Source organism: Tachypleus tridentatus, chromosome 1 (assembly GCF_004210375.1).
Source record: "Tachypleus tridentatus isolate NWPU-2018 chromosome 1, ASM421037v1, whole genome shotgun sequence".
In the NCBI taxonomy this organism is placed as follows: Eukaryota; Metazoa; Arthropoda; class Merostomata; order Xiphosura; family Limulidae; genus Tachypleus; species Tachypleus tridentatus.
Window position 1 is genome coordinate 172,248,027 of NC_134825.1, and position 21,401 is coordinate 172,269,427.

General features: G+C 32.8%; 1 protein-coding gene across 1 annotated transcript in view; it reads left to right on the forward strand.

Moving 5' to 3' along the window:
• Window positions 1–21,401, forward strand: part of LOC143230347 (uncharacterized) — a 58,650-nt gene that overhangs the window by 13,602 nt on the left and 23,647 nt on the right. The window contains exons 3-7 of the mRNA XM_076463771.1: window positions 7,692–7,716; window positions 9,792–9,897; window positions 11,770–13,114; window positions 18,393–18,550; window positions 19,033–19,249. Coding sequence (XP_076319886.1) covers window positions 7,692–7,716; window positions 9,792–9,897; window positions 11,770–13,114; window positions 18,393–18,550; window positions 19,033–19,249 — 1,851 coding nt within the window. The remainder of the gene's footprint in view (window positions 1–7,691; window positions 7,717–9,791; window positions 9,898–11,769; window positions 13,115–18,392; window positions 18,551–19,032; window positions 19,250–21,401) is intronic.

Genomic DNA, 21,401 nt, shown 5'->3' on the forward strand with positions numbered 1-21,401 from the left:
GACCGAAGAAGGTCGAAACGTTGTTCGCTCTTCTATGTAAAAGTGTTTTCTCAGCCCAAACGAGCCGTTTTTGCATATAAACTAATGTTTTATATTTTAAATATTACAAAATTTGGGTGGAGATTTTAGGGGGGTATATGTTTCTCAGAGTTGATTCAAAATTAACAGTAACTGTTTGCCAGAAGTTGGAGACTGAATCTGTTAATCGTCTAAGTTCCTTCATGCAATTTTGTCGGAGGTTTCAGGCATTCATTATCTGTCATACTTCGTTGATTTTACACATCAGACTGATAATGTTTTAAATAGTTTGAGAACTACAGAGATTTTGTTCTTTTCCCACATGAACATTCCCCTTAAATTTTACTCAGATGAGCAGATTCCATAGAAATACTTCAGTGTTTGCTTGCCTTGGGTTGGAGAAATAAACTAAATTATTCTAATTCTGACATAGTGTATGAGAGTCTACACCCTTCACTGTGTGATATTTTTTACAGTTAACTTACAACTGTGGATATGTACTGTTATATGATATTTTCACAGATAAATTATTGTTGTTTCTTTAAGATCTTTAAGTTCCTTTTAGATCAGGAACACACATATGGCTTGGAACATGCTAGTAAAGTCTCAAGGTCCTCAGGAACAGTGGTTGAAAGGGCTTTGTTTGTCTTTAACATTTCATTTGTAATGAACTCTGGATTTTTGTTATTATGAAAGAGGAATTGAAAGTAACGTAAGACTGCCATCCTTTTTTGCTGCTAGTTTCCATTTCATTTTATTGGTTGGCAAACCATTTGCAAGCTGTTATTTTAATAGCAAAGTGAATGGATAACTAAGACATTTTCTGTATACTTTTTTCTCCCATATTTCTATTCCTTTTTGGTAATGAGGAACAGCTTTTAAAATATGCACCTTTTTATTTGTCCCCCTCTCTGCATCTCACGTGTTCATTGGACTTGCCAGTGCCTAACGCAACTTCTCCTGCATTATGTGGTTTCTTTGTTGTATTTTATTGAAGTTTGCAAGTTTAATTTTTGTATTTGGTTCACTAGGAATCACATCTTTGTGATTGGTCTTGGATGGCAGTAGTTCTAGTTATAGGCCATCTTTGTGTGCTCAAATGGAACTTGGACTTTCTCGCAAATGCCTTTGGTCAGGTGTATTTTTTTTTTAGAAGTCAGTCAGTTTTGTGTTAATTTAGGATTTATGCTGTTACTCACCAGATTATACAGTTAAACTCTTGTGATAATATTCATCACTCAATATGCCAATTTGTGACCAAAGTTTTGCCAAATGCTAAAATTACCTACCTGCCTGTTCTAAATTTCAGACTGGAAATAATAATTGTTTTATTACATAAGGATTTTTTACAGATAGGGAGAAAAGCAAATGCCAACTCAGATCAAATTTTTATATTTTTTATCAACATTTCTATTATGTTTTTTAACAAAAATACAAACAAACTGAAGAAAAAGGAAGAACATTGTTTCAAATTAATATGCACCCTCATTCATCCTGTGTTTGTGTGTGTGGGTTTGTATGTGAAATTTACATCCTATAATTTCAGAACTATGTGTTGCAGCTGGAACATCTTGTTACAGTGACTAACAGTTATCGACTATCGTGCTGATGAACTGCTTTTCCTGATAACTCCTTTCCTGGTGCCATGATGAAACCTTTCCCCTTGTTGTTTGCTGATGACTGAGATCTTCAGGAAAGTGGTCAATATGAGAGTTAAATTGATGAACTTTCCATTTTGTATTACAACCCAACTCTTTCAATTTATCAAACATGTTCTTCACAGTATTTTTGTAATTTGGTTCCTTGTTGCTTCTCAAAAATTTGTAATATTTTAAAGGCAATCCATGCTTTGTATTTCAACATTCTCAATTGTCCTTTGTAACTGTTCATCCAAAGTCATTTTATTAATCCTGATTCTTATATCAAGCTGACTGCATGGCCATTTCTTCTTTATCCAGTGCTTATTTGTCCCATTCACACAAAAAAAAAACGTAAGGTAACCAGATTGTTAACCCAACAACATAGAAAGGACTTTTAAGTTTCGACAAATTAGTGAACTATGTTCTTTGTATTTGACCTCATTAAGAAAAAGTTCAAGATATTTGTACCGAATAAGTAAACTGAATGAGCAATAGGATCAGATGCATGTATGTTACCATTTTTAAAGTGAACAGCTTATAGCCTTCTTTTCAAGGAATCGAAGAACAATTGCTACTCGGTTCATAAACTGTAGCTCGTAGCATTGATATTAATTCAGCAATATTGTTGCAATAAACCACTAAAGTAGGAAGTATAGGGTAAACTCTTCCTCACGATTTCTGTACAAGTAAAAGTATGCCCTGAAGAAAGTGAGTTCTTTAGATGATGTCTGGACCTTAGAATTTCTGAAGAATCCAATAGAAGTCCAAATCTCTCACCTGAGATTAAGTTCACCTTGTATGAAAAGTTGTTTCCCAGAAGTTTCAGGTTGAAAAACCATTCTGATTATTTCTATTGACATCAAATGAAACTGTGTCAAGAGCCTCCAGTGGAGTAGGTAAAGGTACCTGAGGCCCATGAGCCGATTAAAGATTTGTATAAGTTTTATTTCACGTTTTGTAGCCTTGCATGTTACAAAAGCAAACGTAGCAGTCATCTTTGTGGTTTCTAGGCTTATGTCAGAGCATAGGAATTCCAAAAAGCAAAAACGTTCGTACCTATAGATCGTTATCGGAACTCTTTTACACAAATGGTGCAAACTTTATGTGGGGTCTTTGATTTGCCTTGATCCCCAGGTTTTATTCCAAAATATGAAATATGTATAATACACTTTTCGTGAATTCTGTAGTTGTTTGCTTTTGTTTCTTTATAACAAATTTACCACAAATATAGCAGGATGTTTGGGTCATGTTAACTTAGTTTATATACTAACAGTATGTCTAGAGAAATCTGTAGCCAGTTTTTGTCAACATTGTTAGCACAACACAATTTCAATGAAAATTAGTCAGTTGTGTAAAATTACATATGTTTTGTCAATATCTGTTGTGTTTGAGAAAAATGGTTATTTTCAAATTCAGCAATTAGTGTAGAATGTGCTAATATCAAAACAACAAAACCATTGTAGTTGTGATATTTGTTGTATACTTCAGGATGTCCTCTTTTGGGACAGCAGTTAGTGTACAAACAAGCAGTGCTATAAATGTAGTGTTCAATACCTTGCTGTGAACTCAACAGAGTGTGTCCTAAAACAACCACTTCAGGCTATCTTAAAATAACTAGTTAATAGCATTTTACATTTTTATATACCAACTGTAATTCAGAGTGTGTAGTAAGTTTAATAGTAAAGTTGTGGATAAGTCGATGGGAGGTAAATAAAAGTGTGGATTTTTTCATGGGACCATATAAGTAGACACTAGAAAAATAAAAAATAGTATGGAAGACTGAAAATAGGAGAAATGGTAAAGGTCTAACCGGTGGTTAAATCAGGATTTGGACAAAGAAGTCCAAGTGGAGTTGGAAATGAGAATGTTACTGTGCCAAAAAGACAGTGTTTTATATTATTTATAAATTACATAGAATAGCATTTTATCATGTGTATAATTTACATAGAATGATGTTTTATTGCATTTATAAATGACAGAAAAATTAATGGAAGAATACAATTCTAAGTCTGAACTTTGAAGAAATAGTAAAACTAAAAGTAGATACATTAATTAAATGTCAACTAAATTGGCTGCTTTGACTAATAAAAAATGAGAAATTATTCAAAAGTTTCTGCTGGAAATCAGATAAATTAAAAAAAAAAAAGGCTTAGTTTAATATGAAACACCTGGGAAAAACATATTCCAAGGTATTCCTGGTTATATCTTAATATATTTAATATTTCTCGAAAGCCTTGTCTGTTTGGTTCCATATCGGTGTTCTGGAATTTTAGGCTATGAAGAACATTTATTTTAATTACTCTAAGATTATTATTGATCACAATTTGTATGACAGTGATGCTGTAGTTTATATCAACTAGATGACAGTATTGCTGTAGTTTATATCAACTGGATGACAGTATAGCTGTAGTTTATATCAACTGAATGACAGTAATGCTGTAGTTTATATTAACTGGATGACAGTGATGCTGTAGTTTGTATCAACTGGATGACAGTAATGCTGTAGTTTATATCAACTGGATGACAGTAATGCTGTAGTTTATATCAACTGGATGACAGTAATGCTGTAGTTTATATCAACTGGATGACAGTATTGCTGTAGTTTATATCAACTGGATGACAGTATTGCTGTAGTTTATATCAACTGGATGACAGTAATGCTGTAGTTTATATCAACAGGATGACAGTATTGCTGTAGTTTATATCAACTGGATGACAGTATTGCTGTAGTTTATATCAACTGGATGACAGTATTGCTGTAGTTTATATCAACTGAATGACAGTATTGCTGTAGTTTATATCAACTGGATGACAGTCTTGCTGTAGTTTATATCAACTGGATGACAGTATTGCTGTAGTTTGTATCAACTGGATGACAGTAATGCTGTAGTTTGTATCAACTGGATGACAGTAATGCTGTAGTTTGTATCAACTGGATGACAGTAATGCTGTAGTTTGTATCAACTGGATGACAGTATTGCTCTAGTTTATATCAACTGGATGACAGTAATGCTGTAGTTTATATCAACTGGATGACAATAATGCTGTAGTTTATATCAACTGGATGACAGTAATGCTGTAGTTTATATCAACTGGATGACAGTAATGCTGTAGTTTATATCAACTGGATGACAGTATTGCTGTAGTTTATATCAACTGGATGACAGTAATGCTGTAGTTTATATCAACTGGATGACAGTATTGCTGTAGTTTATATCAACTGGATGACAGTATTGCTGTAGTTTATATCAACTGGATGACAGTATTGCTGTAGTTTATATCAACTGGATGACAGTATTGCTGTAGTTTATATCAACTGGATGACAGTAATGCTGTAGTTTATATCAACTGGATGACAGTAATGCTGTAGTTTATATCAACTGAATGACAGTATTGCTGTAGTTTATATTAACTGGATGACAGTATTGCTGTAGTTTATATCAACTGGATGACAGTATTGCTGTAGTTTATATCAACTGGATGACAGTAATGCTGTAGTTTATATCAACTGGATGACAGTAATGCTGTAGTTTATATCAACTGGATGACAGTATTGCTGTAGTTTATATCAACTGGATGACAGTATTGCTGTAGTTTATATCAACTGGATGACAGTATTGCTGTAGTTTATATCAACTGGATGACAGTATTGCTGTAGTTTATATCAACTGGATGACAGTATTGCTGTAGTTTATATCAACTGGATGACAGTATTGCTGTAGTTTATATCAACTGGATGACAGTATTGCTGTAGTTTATATCAACTGGATGACAGTATTGCTGTAGTTTATATCAACTGGATGACAGTAATGCTGTAGTTTATATCAACTGGATGACAGTAATGCTGTAGTTTATATCAACTGGATGACAGTATTGCTGTAGTTTATATCAACTGGATGACAGTATTGCTGTAGTTTATATCAACTGGATGACAGTATTGCTGTAGTTTATATCAACTGGATGACAGTAATGCTGTAGTTTATATCAACTGGATGACAGTATTGCTGTAGTTTATATCAACTGGATGACAGTATTGCTGTAGTTTATTTCAACTGGATGACAGTATTGCTGTAGTTTATATCAACTGGATGACAGTATTGCTGTAGTTTATATCAACTGGATGACAGTAATGCTGTAGTTTATATCAACTGAATGACAGTATTGCTGTAGTTTATATCAACTGGATGACAGTATTGCTGTAGTTTATATCAACTGGATGACAGTATTGCTGTAGTTTATATCAACTGGATGACAGTATTGCTGTAGTTTATATCAACTGGATGACAGTAATGCTGTAGTTTATATCAACTGGATGACAGTATTGCTGTAGTTTATATCAACTGGATGACAGTATTGCTGTAGTTTATATCAACTGGATGACAGTATTGCTGTAGTTTATATCAACTGGATGACAGTATTGCTGTAGTTTATATCAACTGGATGACAGTATTGCTGTAGTTTATATCAACTGGATGACAGTATTGCTGTAGTTTATATCAACTGGATGACTATTGCTGTAGTTTATATCAACTGGATGACAGTATTGCTGTAGTTTATATCAACTGGATGACAGTATTGCTGTAGTTTATATCAACTGGATGACAGTATTGCTGTAGTTTATATCAACTGGATGACAGTATTGCTGTAGTTTATATCAACTGGATGACAGTATTGCTGTAGTTTATATCAACTGGATGACAGTATTGCTGTAGTTTATATCAACTGGATGACAGTCTTGCTGTAGTTTATATCAACTGGATGACAGTCTTGCTGTAGTTTATATCAACTGGATGACAGTCTTGCTGTAGTTTATATCAACTGGATGACAGTATTGCTGTAGTTTGTATCAACTGGATGACAGTAATGCTGTAGTTTGTATCAACTGGATGACAGTAATGCTGTAGTTTGTATCAACTGGATGACAGTATTGCTCTAGTTTATATCAACTGGATGACAGTAATGCTGTAGTTTATATCAACTGGATGACAATAATGCTGTAGTTTATATCAACTGGATGACAGTAATGCTGTAGTTTATATCAACTGGATGACAGTATTGCTGTAGTTTATATCAACTGGATGACAGTAATGCTGTAGTTTATATCAACTGGATGACAGTATTGCTGTAGTTTATATCAACTGGATGACAGTATTGCTGTAGTTTATATCAACTGGATGACAGTAATGCTGTAGTTTATATCAACTGGATGACAGTATTGCTGTAGTTTATATCAACTGGATGACAGTATTGCTGTAGTTTATATCAACTGGATGACAATATTGCTGTAGTTTATATCAACTGGATGACAGTATTGCTGTGGTTTATTCAACAGGTTGCATGATATTTGTTCTGCAAAGAAGTTGTCTTGTTTTACACTTGTTTTCATTTATTACTGTGTAATCTTTATTGTACACTAGGGGTTGTGAGTTTGCTGGTTGATCAACTATCATATCCTTGTTATCTGTCATGTTTAGTAACCTCTATCTCTTCACTTTTATGCCATTTCTGTCATATTATGGAATATTCTATGATAGACTTGTTTCATACTTTTTGGAATCACAATTCTTCGTTCTTCTGTGTCTTGCTAATTTGTAAGGACTCGGAGATCGAGGGATAAGATTCAGTATTATAATTCATATGCTGTTTCAGTGGTTGGTGGGCAGTCCTAGCATTTCGCTTCTTGGGAGAGACTTGACATGATTGTCCTTGTTGTAATGTTGTAGAACAGTATAAGAAATGAAGCTTAAACAATGCAATAACAGATTCAGTCACTTCATTAATAAAAGTTTCGGGACAAATTCTTATGGAAGTAAGATGTACAACATGAAAATGAAGTGGAGAAACAAGTGAAAGGTTCAGTAATGTAAGATAACAGTAGAGGTGTCTCTCTTACCTAAATGTTAACTATAAATTTGATGCTAGTATTTGTAAATATTCTAGATATGCTGGGAGATACTGAATTGAATTAACAAAATTTTTTATTAACATTTGCATAGTTAAGAAATGTTTTCTCAGTATGCTACTTTATTTCAGCACCTAACCAGGCACCCAGTACGAGGTATGTGCAGTCAAGTACGGTACAGTTTGAATCAACTTTCCTCATGTTGTAGATTTTGTCATAGTACATGTCTAATACATAGATATACCATTGTGAATTGTTATTTTTTTCTCTTTACTATGTGGTAATGTTTCTGAAAAACATTTTAATCAGATATTTTCTTGACACTTGTGTATAAGGTTAAAATAATGGATAAATGATGCACAGTGTTAAAGTTGATTTACAATTTAAAACATTCCTAAAATGGGAAACTTACACCTGTTTTGACATTTACCTGTGAATGATGTGGTCAACATCAAAACAGGTAGAGTTCACATTTTAGAAATGTTTTCAATTGTGTATCAATTTGAACGTTATGTGTTTATTTTAACATTGTAATCAGTAACTGTAAAATAAAGTGTGGGTAGATTTTAATAATCTAAACATTTGGAGAACACAATATCCTAGTCATAAAGGCTATTTTAAAAGTCATAAGTAGTATAGTCTAGATATATAACTTGTATATTTTTTGTACATTTTTGTTATAAGTTGTTAAACAAATTAATTTTTCGTGTTTTGATTTACTCATAATCTTAAGAGCAACTTGGTAATGGATTAAGATGTTATTTCTTACTATATTATGTTTTTATGAGAAAAACAAAGGTTTTAACAATTGAAATATAGGGAATTAAAATTAACTAATATTGTATATCAAAGAAGACCATAGCCTAATAATTGTGAAATTGGCTGGAAGTGTTTAAGCTGGTTAATACTTATTTTTTCATCTTTTAACCACAATATTTCATTAAACAAGAGGAATTCTCATTAGCAATGGTTGTAATTAGATCTCAAATTAGTCAAGAGAGAGTTATGACATAAGTTTGTACTTTAAAAAACTTTGAGCCATTCTGTGAGCTGCCATGTCATTGATAAAAAGCTTAATACTATCTGGATTTCTAGCTAGCTCAGGTGATAAAAGTTATTCATTGTATGTTATTGTGCATTTAGGCTGATGATTAGTGCTTTATAACTTAGGAATTCTTATAAAGCCAAATTTGAAAGCTATTAGTGTTTGATATTCCATATAATTATATACTAAATCTCAAGTTTTATTATCACAAGTCTAACTAACAAAAGTCTGACTAAGTCATTATAGTAAGAACTCGTTGAGACTTGGGAAATTCCTTTTGTGTAATAAAATGTTGTTTTATTCTAAATTATGAATAATTATAAATTAAACAATGTACAAAATATAATGCTTTTAAAGTACAAGAAAATCCATTATTTTAAAACTAGATATTTTGTTTGATTCATGTTTTGGTGTGTTAAATTTCTTGAGGGTTTTATTTTAGCCTCAAAATTACTTAAGAAAACTTTCATTGTGTGTGTTGTCTAGGGGTGTGTTTCTCATCATAGTAGTTATGATATGTATCTGTATATAAAAGTTTTACCAACAGCTTGTTGCAAAGTTTGATAGCCTAGTTTGTAATTTATTATCTATATTACTCACATTGTCTTACTTAAATATCCCACACCTTACAATGTTTTTTCAAATTCTCAGGTTTGATCAAGTATGACAGTTGGCAAGTGAAGTAAATAGAAAAGTTAATATTTGTTATTATTGTAATGTTTCTGACGACATATGGCACCCCAATGCTCATCTTCATTTATTGAATCATTAATTTTTAGCAAAACTACTTTGTTAGAATTTTTTCTGTACAAAAGACTTGCAATATTTGCTGAAAGATTGCCAAATTCTGTGAAGATATATAAATTGTATCATATTAAATGATGTATCAATACGATAATATCGTGACTTTGTGATATAATACTTGTATCATATCACTGTATTTCAACACCTTTAGTGTTATTCCTCACAAAAAAAAAAGTGCTTAAACTAAAACCATTTTGATTTTTTTTATGAGGACTTTTGGGTAGAATGCAAAATGCATTGCTGGATTTATTAAAACACTTAAATAATCTTTGCTTAACAGTTATCTTATATGTAAGCAACAAGTATTAACTGTATATCAGACTTACGAGAGTAGTGGTTAAAAAGAGTTCACTTAAGACTGAACTGTAACATTTTCTTTTAGTGCTTCCCAGTGGTCTAGTCCAATTGTGTCAGGTTTATCTGATATGAATAGTTCTGCAGATTCTAGTGGAGTTCAATTCTACAATCCACAAGCCTTTGGCAGACAAGTACGTATGATTGTAGACATCAGAGACTTTAATTTAAAGTTAGTGGACATGATGGAGTTTCACATAATGTAAAAGTTGGTACATATATATATAGGACAGTGTGTGTGTGTGTGTATGTCTGTGTTTACAGCTGACATCCTTGATATGTTCAATATTAAAAATGCTTGCTACGAACTAACTATTACATTTAACATGGTAACAGAAAGCAGAGCAGTGTGATTAATGAGCATTCCAATAAAGTATTTATCTCGTGTCACAAAATTAACTCTTTTCATTCAGTACTGTCCTCGATATGTAAACTTTAAACATGCCACAAGCCTTCCTTTCAACCCCCATTGAAGAATTATATTTTTTATGTAATTATTCTTACATATTCTACCGTGAGTGCAGAATTTCCTTCAATGTGATTAGGAAAAGTTGTATGGTTAAATGGCGTCAACTGCAAAACCCAAATCACAGAAGTGTCATCTAGGGTTCAAACTCTTAATATGAGCAATAAATCATAATAGAAGCCCACTAATTGTTTCCCACATAAGCAGCACTTGATCTGCTGCCATCTTTCATATCAGTGCTTGAGCTTTATATAATTTTTGACAGTTTGTCCTACTGACATTTTGCTAAGATAAGATGTGGAGCTTAAGCCTTCTTTTTTGTCTTCATATAACTAAATAAAAAATAAGGAATAAGACTTAACATTTTTAGTACTTGATTTGATGTATCTTTTAAGTGTCATCTTGTTTGTGTGCTCGTAAAACAGTTTTGTACCTTTTAAATGTGCATGTTAGAATGTCCCTAACCTACTGTAACTTAGTGACTTTCTGTAAGTACATTAGTAAAAGTCCATTATTGTTCAGAGTGCTTAATTTGGTTGACACAAACCAAACAGTTTTCATCAACTACAGTCATTACCATAACAGTGACTACCACAATGTATGTTATATTTCCAACAGTCACTACCACATCTTGTGTTAAATTTCCAAACATCACAATGATATTGTATGTTAGGTTCCCAACAGTCACTACCACAACTTGTTAGATTTCCCAACAGTCACTACCACATCTTACGTTAGATGTCCAAACATCACTATGATATCGTATGTTAGATTCCCAACAGTTACTACCACATCTTATGTTCGATTTCCAAATATCACTATGATATCGTATGTTACATTCTGAACAGTCACTACCACATCATATCTTCGATTTCCAAACATCACTGTGATATCGTATGTTAGATTCCCAACAGTCACTATCACATGTCAGATTCCCAGATTTGCAACTGTTTCAAACTCTGTCAATCTGATGATGACCTGAGCAGGTAAAAACTTTGTTCTGTACTTTATTTTAATTAAAGTTTTAATAGTCACTCCAGCGATCTTCAGAATATATTTTCAGAAGTGTTTGACAAAAGGTCTTTTTACTATTGCTGAATGCCTGTTGTAATATATTACCTTTTATTTGTTTACAAAGATTTATGAATATCTAATATAAAGTTAAATAGTTATTTTTAAAACAGAGTATATGAATTTTAAACATCCTGTGTGTACGTGTTTCGTTGTGGGATGAAACTACAGTTTCCAAGTCTGTGACTACATATTCAGGTTGTAGCACAAAAAGCACATGCTTATTTGAGTATACTTGTAAATTTAAATTAAATGTTGGTATTATTGTATACTCCTTAGAGAGTTGTAGAGTTTTTCTGTAATTTAAAAGTAGAGGCTGTTTGTTTGATTAGATATGTTTTTGACCCCTGAAATTAATTTCTACATAAACATATTTCAAGATAATGATGGCTATATTGACAAAACGTTTTTAGTTGGTTTTTTTTTAACATTTCAAAACAGATAGAAATTTCCTTGTATATTTTGACAGATGAATCCTGGAAGCTCAACTTACCAGTCTGGTTCAGTTGATCCTTGGAATTGGGAACCAGAAGGTGGTCAGCAGCAAGATAATGTGTCTGGTTATGAAGCTAACCCTACTCCTACAAATCAGTATTTTTGGAATTACGGAAGAGGTCACATGAATGAAAATTCATCCCACTTGTATCCTCTACATTATCAACAGACACCACCTCAGCATATATCAGAATCCCAACAGTTGCCACCACAGCATGTGTTAGATTCCCAGCAATCACCACCACAACGTACATTAGATTCCCAAGAATTACATAAGCGTTCGGTAGATTCAGAACAAGGCAAACCTAACATAGCAGATTCTCAGCAACTGCAGCATCACACATATTCCCACCAGCTATCTCAACAGTATACTCTAGATTCAGGACAAATGCCACATCTTTATTCAATAGATCCAGAACAGATGTCTCAACACTACTTAGATAATTCTCAGCAGTTGTCTCAACAGTATTCAACAGATCCTAAACAGGTATTACAACAACATCAAGTTGATTCTTACCCATTGTCACCTGGACATAGAGCAGATTCTCAACATTATTATGGGTATGACTCAAGTCAAATGTCTCAGCATAATGTGATGTATTCTCAGTTAGTTCCTCAGCAACCTGTTGGCGACTCTCCAAACATTCCAATGACATTCTTTGCAGATAGCAGTCACCTAGAAAACAGTACTTTAAATACTAACCCAAACTGGAACAGTGGTGGTTATACTGTGCCAAATCCTTATAGTTGGCAAGAAGGTGAATGGCACAACCAGTCAAGTCAGTCTTACTCAAACATGCCATCATCAGATGATCAAAATATCCATTTAAAACAAATGAATCAAGGATGGCATGAAAATATAGGGATTCAAGGTGATTCCAGATCAGATGAGCAACACTACTCTGCATTGGTGGCACCTGAGTTACCGGTTGGCCATCACGTAGAACAAGATCTTGATGCTTGTGATGAAGGTATGAGTAAATTCTTCAATAGTGACATTCAGAATAGAGTAGAAACTGTACCTTCCTCTCAACGCATTAGTGAGATTTATAAATTACAAGCCCCTGCCCAAGCAGCCATGACAGAAATGATCCATTCTACTCCTGAAGATACAAATGTTGAGAAGGAGGTTGACCAGCATATGGTACACAACCTTCAGAACATTGGAAAATTAGACTCTGGTCCAGAAGGAAGTGAGATCACAGATTTTAACAAACAAAACTTTGGAATACAAGAAGGGCAATCTGGAAAAGAAGAAATAGTTCCAGAGTGTGTGGAAGAGTTGAGTGTTAGTGTTCAGAAAATCAACTTATCAGATGGTGAGTTTTCTGAATTTTGTAAAAAAAATAAATTATATATATAATATTAACTGCTCAACATCCCTAAATGTCTTGAGTATCTCACGTTTTTCTAACCAAAGAGCAGAACCAGCAAAGTTTAGTTAGGGATAATTTGATAAAGTTTCAAGTTTTAGTCAGTTGTGGTTGTGTGGTAGAAAAAAAACTGTATTTGTAATTTGTTTTCATGAGGCTTGTTTTGCATTTATCTATACATCATTTAAGAAACAAAAAATATAAAAATCCCATGTAAGTCAACACTGAAACTTGTACAACAATCATTTTAAAAGTATCTTGTTCTTACCTTGGACATTCTCAACATAATGATGTGTTTTGTAATTCAACTTTATTCTAAAGCTAATTTTTTTAATGGTACTTTAATTGAAAAGGAGTGAAGGGAAAAAAGGTTAATTTACTGGAAGAAAGTCATTAAAGTTGTTAAATTATCAAGCAATGGGAAGATAAACATCTGAATGATTGACTGAAGATTTTTAAACTGATTAGAGACAACATTAACTGTACCAAAATCGTATTAGAATTCAGAAAAGTGAATTTTCTAAAAATCTTAACATTTCCACTGATAAATGACCTTTTTCTTTTATCTAACACGATTGTGTTCCTATTGTTTAAACATACATGGTGAATATAAGAAACAACTTATTCTATTGTCCGACATCATAACTGTTGGTTATTAGTGTTTACAAGATACAGACAAGCAACAACCCTTTCATCTTTCCTCCATCATAAGTGTCAGTAACTGTTTAGCAGTGTGAGACTAAAGGGAAAGCAGCTAGTCATCACCACCCACTGCCAACTCTTGAGCTACACTTTTACCAATGAATAGTAGGATTGACTGTCATATTATAATGCCCCTACAACTACTGTTTACAAGTATGAAAGGCATATGAGTATCAGTAAGTATTATCATTTCAATAAACAGAAAAGGAGAAATGTTCAAGTTAAACTATCAACCAGTCTTGTAATATGAAAAGCTTAATTCCATTGTTAGTTGCTTAGACATATTTATATTTTGTTGAGAAGGTATTTAATGACTGAGTATTAGTTTACGAACCAGTGATCAACATTGTATTTATGTACAGGCATCATGTCTGTGTGGAATGTCATCACCTGGTGGAAGGTGGGATCCCTTGAAAATATAATTTTTTATACCGTGATTTACATGTGATGTGCTAGTTGTTTTGATATTATGACCTTGTGTTCTAGCCCTTGAATGATGTCTCTGCGACTGTCTGAAAAACTACTAACAAAATTCTCTTTTGAAAATGACTAATGTAACTGTTTCAGTGTATAGTCGAGACTGTTTGCTGTTCAAGACAATTTAGAGTAAATAAACAGGGTTTGGTCAGCAGTTTGTGGTTTCTCAAGGTTCTGACCAGTTGGAGATTTTGTTATGGTAAAGAGAGAAATCTTACAGGAAGTTGAGAAGAACTAGGGAGAAGCTATAGATTTGAACATTTTTATAAACTGATGACTTTAAGGTTATCAAATTGAAAAGAAATGCATTTTTTTTTTATTAGAAACCATACAGTTAATGCATGTGTACGAGTTAATTATGATTTGTAATTATGCATATCTTTCAGAAGCATTAAAACCTTTTAAACATCTTTTACTGAACATTATGCATAATAATTTAAAATCTCAAACATATGAACAAAATGTTACAAAGATTTACAGTGGTCAGTATATTACCTTTGAACTTTGATACATCCAGTAGCGTACCCGATTTTTAATAGAATATTTTTACAAACTATCGTTATTATAGTAAACAGAGGATAAACCACACGGTTAATACAGTGGGTATATTATTTTGTATTAATGTGTTTTTGTTTTAAAGTGTATTGTATGAAAACAAATTATAAATTCATTCTGGACACCATGTGCAGACAATCAGTATGACGGTGCAAAGTATGGGCATCTTGTGTAGGTAATAAGTACAAGAGTGTAAAGTATGGGCATCTTGTGTAGGTAAGTAGTAGGACGGTGCAAAGTATGGGCATCTTGTGTAGGTAATAAGTAGGAGGGTGTAAAGTATGGACATATTGTGTAGGTAATAAGTACAAGAGTGTAAAGTATGGACATCTTGTGTAGGTAAGTAGTAGGACGGTGCAAAGTATGGGCATCTTGTGTAGGTAATAAGTAGGAGGGTGTAAAGTATGGACATCTTGTGTAGGTAATAAGTACAAGAGTGTAAAGTATGGACATCTTGTGTAGGTAATAAGTACAAGAGTGTAAAGTATGGACATCTTGTGTGGGTAATAAGTAGGACAGTGTAAAGTATGGGCATCTTGTGTAGGTAATAAATAGGAGGGTGCAAAGTATGGACATTTTGTGTAGGTAAGTAGTAGGAGGGTGCAAAGTATGGACATTTTGTGTAGGTAAGTAGTAGGAGGGTGCAAAGTATGGATATCTTGTGTGGGTAATAAGTAGGAGAGTGTAAAGTATGGACATTTTGTGTAGGTAATAAATAGGAGGGTGCAAAGTATGGACATTTTGTGTAGGTAAGTAGTAGGAGGGTGCAAAGTATGGACATCTTGTGTGGGTAATAAGTAGGAGAGTGTAAAGTATGGACATCTTGTGTAGGTAATAAGTACAAGAGTGTAAAGTGTGGACATTTTGTGTGGGTAATAAGTACAAGAGTGTAAAGTATGGACATTTTGTGTAGGTAATAAGTACAAGAGTGTAAAGTATGGACATTTTGTGTAGGTAATAAGTAGGAGAGTATAAAGTATGGACATTTTGTGTAGGTAATAAGTACAAGAGTGTAAAGTATGGACATTTTGTGTAGGTAATAAGTACAAGAGTGTAAAGTATGGACATCTTGTGTAGGTAATAAGTAGGAGAGTGTAAAGTATGGACATTTTGTGTAGGTAATAAGTACAAGAGTGTAAAGTATGGACATTTTGTGTAGGTAATAAGTACAAGAGTGTAAAGTATGGACATCTTGTGTAGGTAATAAGTAGGAGAGTGTAAAGTATGGACATCTTGTGTAGGTAATAAGTAGGAGAGTGTAAAGTATGGACATCTTGTGTAGGTAATAAGTAGGAGAGTATAAAGTATGGGCATTTTGTGTAGGTAATAAGTAGGAGGGTGTAAAGTATGGGAATCTTGTGCAGGTAATAAGTAGGAGAGTTTAAGGAATGGACATCTTGTGTGGGTAATAAGTAGGAGAGTGTAAAGTATGGACATCTTGTGTGGGTAATAAGTAGGAGAGTGTAAAGAATGGGCATCTTGTGTAGGTAAGTAGTAGGAGAGTGTAAGGAATGGACATCTTGTGTAGGTAATAAGTAGGAGAGTGTAAAGTATGGACATCTTGTGTGGGTAATTAGTAGGAGAGTGTAAAGAATGGACATCTTGTGCAGGTAAAAACTTTAACTTCCAACAGCACACTGGTGTCTACTACTCATATTTACATTTGGTCCAAATGAATTTTTGTGTTTTATTCAACATTGCATCATGTAATCTTTTTAACCTCATGTTTCTTGTGGTTCTTCATCAATCATGAAGTATCATGTCAAGCATATTTATTGTAAACGTGTCTGTAGAAGAAAGGACTGTTCACAGTTTGTGTAATTTTCCTCATGCCATATGACACGAGTTAAAAGCTCTGATATTCTTATTGCATCTTGGTTGATGTTTTGTAAATGTATAAAACAGTATGTACTGAATTCTAGTAAACCATGAGTCCATCCATACAGAGCATCTAGCTATTTATGTTGAATGTAATGCACCAGCATCTCCAAGATGCTAGTACAAGTGAAAAGTTTTGCATCATCATTTGCAAACACCTCATGGATTTCTGTATCTTTGGGTTGCACAAACAGGCCTTCAGAAGCTATCGTCTACACATGATTGATGGAATATGGAAAGCATCTAAAGAGAAGGTTGGCAAAACATTGACCTCAATATGTTGTGCAGAAGCTTATTATGATGCAAATTGTGCTCCAGTGTAATAATCCATACCTGGAATCAACCATGTAGAATATCATCAGTATTTGAAGGAAGTGCTCTTTAAGGATGTAATGCTCACTGTTATGTTAGTACTATCAATTATTAAAATCTCTCTTTAGCTCACATTGTTTCTTGGAGGTCCTGCACATCTTGCATCACGAGCTTGGTACATTGCAGTTTTCAATTTGCATTCTCAGAAGATTATGATGAGCTTGGAAGCAGAAAAGTCTGATTAAAATCATACACTTTGTCTTGACAATGTGATTCTTGGAGTGCAGAGTACAGGTAAAATTAATTGCAATATTTCTTTTTTGATTGCAAGAGCTTTCTAAGCCTAAGTAATAACTTTTAGCATCATTTAAATTTTTGTTACCTCTATCCTTCTATCTGTTAGATTCTTGAGTTTAAAGTCCTTTTAGAGATTGGGTAAATGTGTGTTAGGTTTGTCTTTAACTCATTGCACCAGTGCATTCTTGAAATAAATTTTATCTTTTGTTGCAAGTCTGGTTCCCAGTCATTCAAAAGGCTAAATAATCAACACATTACTGTGTAACATGAGTATATCTACAGCTTTATCAAAACAATTTTAGCATTGTTTTCTTGGTGAATTTGTGCTTTAAACCTACCAGTGTTTTCTGCAACTACATTTTTATTGGTATCAGATTAACATAAATAACATTGTTAGTTTCATTTAGTTTGTTCACATTTTTATTTCCCTCATAAAACTTTGTTGTAACAAGTGTGACAGTGAATTTTTGTAAAAGTATCATTACTTTGTTGTTTTTTATGAGTGGTAAATTCAGTTTCCATCCTTATTAATAATTTTTAAGAATTTAATATCTGAAGCCTTATTGCATCCTAGTTTCCTTTACATATTTGGATAAGTGTTTAATTATTTTATGTTTTCCAAGTATTTGACTTACCAATTACATTGTAGATTTTGTAAATAGGCCTGGCATGGCCAGGTAGGTTATGGTGTTCAACATGTAATCTGAGGGTTGTGGGTTTGAATCCCCATTGCACCAAATAAATTTGCCATTTCAGTGGTGAGGGAATTATAATGTAACAGTCAGTCCCACTATTTGTTGGTAAAAGAGTAGCCCAAGAGTTGGCAGTGGGTGGTGATGACCAGCTGCTTTCCCTCTTGTCTTACACTGCAAAATTAGGGATGGCTAGCGCAGATAGCCTTCGTGTAGCTTTGCGTAAAATTCAAAAACACAGATTTTGTGACTAAAAGATTAAGAAAAAGAAAACAATTGATGGATAGATTATAATGGTACTTTGTTTTCAGAGCCAGTTAACAAAGAAATACCAGAACCACATGAATCTACCATAAAGCATCAAGATGAATCAACAGGTGAAGAACAGAAGTTTGGTCATCTTCCTGAGAATGCATCAGTACCTTTCCTTTCTTCTGGATCAATAATACCAAGTGACACATCTGTAAAAGTAAGTTTGAATTGTATTATAATATTAGAATTAGTATGTTCATAGAAAAGAAACTATAATCAATGTATCTCAGAACAACTGCTATGGGTATTAACACTTACTGGTAAGGAGAGAACAACGTTTCAACCTTCCTAGGTTATAATCTTAACCTGAAGATGACCTGGGAAGGTCAAGACATTGTTCTCTCCTTATCAGTGAAAGTGTTAATACCCATACCAGCCATTCTGAGAAAAATCTTTGTTTCAAGTGGGTTTCTTGTCATCAAGAAAAACTATAATCAATGTCTAGTGTATCTCATATCTCAAAAATTGTGTTTGAAACTTGAAGAATTACTTGTTTGTGGATTGCAATCATATTTCTGGCTACAGAAAAAAGATGACAAGGAACTTGGTAACTGATATTTCAGTTGATTTATATTTTTTTGCACTGTGGATGTAGAATGTACCATGTCTACCAAGAATTATCATGTATTATCTGATTAGAGTCAACTTCAAGATGGACTATCACCTCTGCAAGGTCAACAATTCCAGCAAGAAGAGATGGAAATGCCAAATGAGCAGAATCCTCAAGACAGCTTTGGTCAGCTCCCTTCTATAAATGCTGGCATTCCATATTCTCATCCTAGTCAGGGTGGAGGTCCTGTTGTTATCAAACCACGAGAAGGAAGTCCTTTTAAACCTCCAACTAAACAGACAAAAGGTATAATTTTATTCACTCATTAATTTACTAATATTAACAAGCCAGAATATAGAATAAGGTCGTATGTTTATTTTCCTGAGATATGACTTGTGTACTGAATCAAATACTGTGATCCCTTTCACCTCTTTCCATTTTTTTTAAAATGGTCCATTATATACACTTAATCAATATATGACATGAAGACCTAATCAACAGCTTTGAATGTCCCCTAATTTTTTTCTCAGCCATTTAATCTATGAAAAGGCTACCACGTTATTTCAAACAAAGATTTCAAGAAGGTAGATTGTGTTTTTAGTCTGCTCAAAGTTACATTTATTCTTCAAACCTGAATACATCTTACTTACTAAGCTTTATAATAGTGGAAATGTATTGCATTAGTATAGTTTTTTGGACATTCAACTGCATATACGAAACCTAAAAAGTTTTTGTTAGATATCCTCTACGTGCAAAATTTTAAAATGCTTAGCAACCTATGTCCAGCAGCAGCCAAGTTCACAGGTCATAGCGAGAAGAGATAATTGTTTGCTTTACTTCTTTATTTATTGTTCTATATTTAAAGAAAAATAAGTTTAATAATTTATTTCTAAATGTAATAATTTGTATATGTATAATAATATATGTATAATAATTGAAATGTGACTGTATATTACAAAATACTAGTCCACTAAGATACAGCCAAGACTAAATGTCAGTTTTATATTATTGGATACATATGTACACGTGCATCTCGTCAAAGCAAGTTATGTAATGTTAGACATGACTGGAAGGTCAGTAAGATAATATATGTAAATATACAACATTATGAGACTTAAGCTAGTTAGAGTAAACATTTTTATTTCCATCTCATAATATGTAGTTATTCCAGCATGAGAAAAGCATAATTTATAATTTTCTACTTTTTTTATGATAGTTACGAGGTTGGGTAAGTGACAGACCCCACATAGAGTATAGAAAATAACATAGTCTTACTGAAAACAAACATTTGAAATGTATTTAGAAGGTGTTAGAGATTACACAAATAATCTTTGAGATTTTTCGGATGAAGAATAGTTTTTTTATAAAATCATAACATGGTATCACTTTGTACTCAGACTAGTAACGAAACAGACAAGATATATTCACAAACACATTTTTAGTAAAATTATTTCATAGATTTTTGTTTACAAAATACTTTTAATCTCTACTAAAAGTCTACCAACTTTTGTGAAGATACACGTGCTATATCAAAAGTTATACTACAACTACTTAATGTGTGCAAATGTGTACTCATGAATATTGTACCAGAACCATTGCAAAAGGGCTAAAATACACTCTTAGAAAATCCTCCCACCATGTTTTCCGAGATATATTTTACTAAAAACACAATTTTGTGTGTTCTAGTCATTACAGGTTTTAGTTTTTACTTGTGTTAATTTGTAACATGTACTTTTGGTAAACTGCAAATTTGTTTTTCACAATAGGCTTTGTTAGCTTATAAGCCATTTTACTTCAGATTTATGTAATTAATCTGCATTTGATCAGAAGTCATTAAAATTATAAAATATTTCCTTTTTTTTTCTTTTTACTACATGAAATGATGTTAAATTATATTAAAGAAAACGTTTTAATACAGAGCTGGACAATTGGTCCATATAATTGATTACCTCTGAGTGTTGGCCATGTTGCAAAGAGTAACTGTTTAATTGAAATTATAAATAAACCCATTGATATCTTAAAAATATACAGTTTCCAGTTATTTTAGTTACTGATAGTTGAAATAAACAGAATCATGATTAATGTCATGAAGACAATTATGTATTTACAATTTGTGTTTAGATATTTTGTTTTTTTATTGCTTGATCTACCCAGTATTCAGAATATTAATGTTGTTGAGTACAAAGTTACACAGTATGCTACATTTGTTACGCTCACCATGAATATTAAACCCTTATTTTTAGTATTATACCTTTTTTTTTTAATCTCTTGGCCACCCCATGTCAAAAGAATCAATAAGATGAGTGTAATTAATTAATAAGCTTGACAGTTAACTAGTAAATTACACTAATTGACCAGCTGTAATTAAATTAAAACAAACTTTTAAAGAATGTGAAAAATGTTAACAGACATTGTAAATGATCATTATGTATTGTTTATTAGTTTTTGTTATATTTTG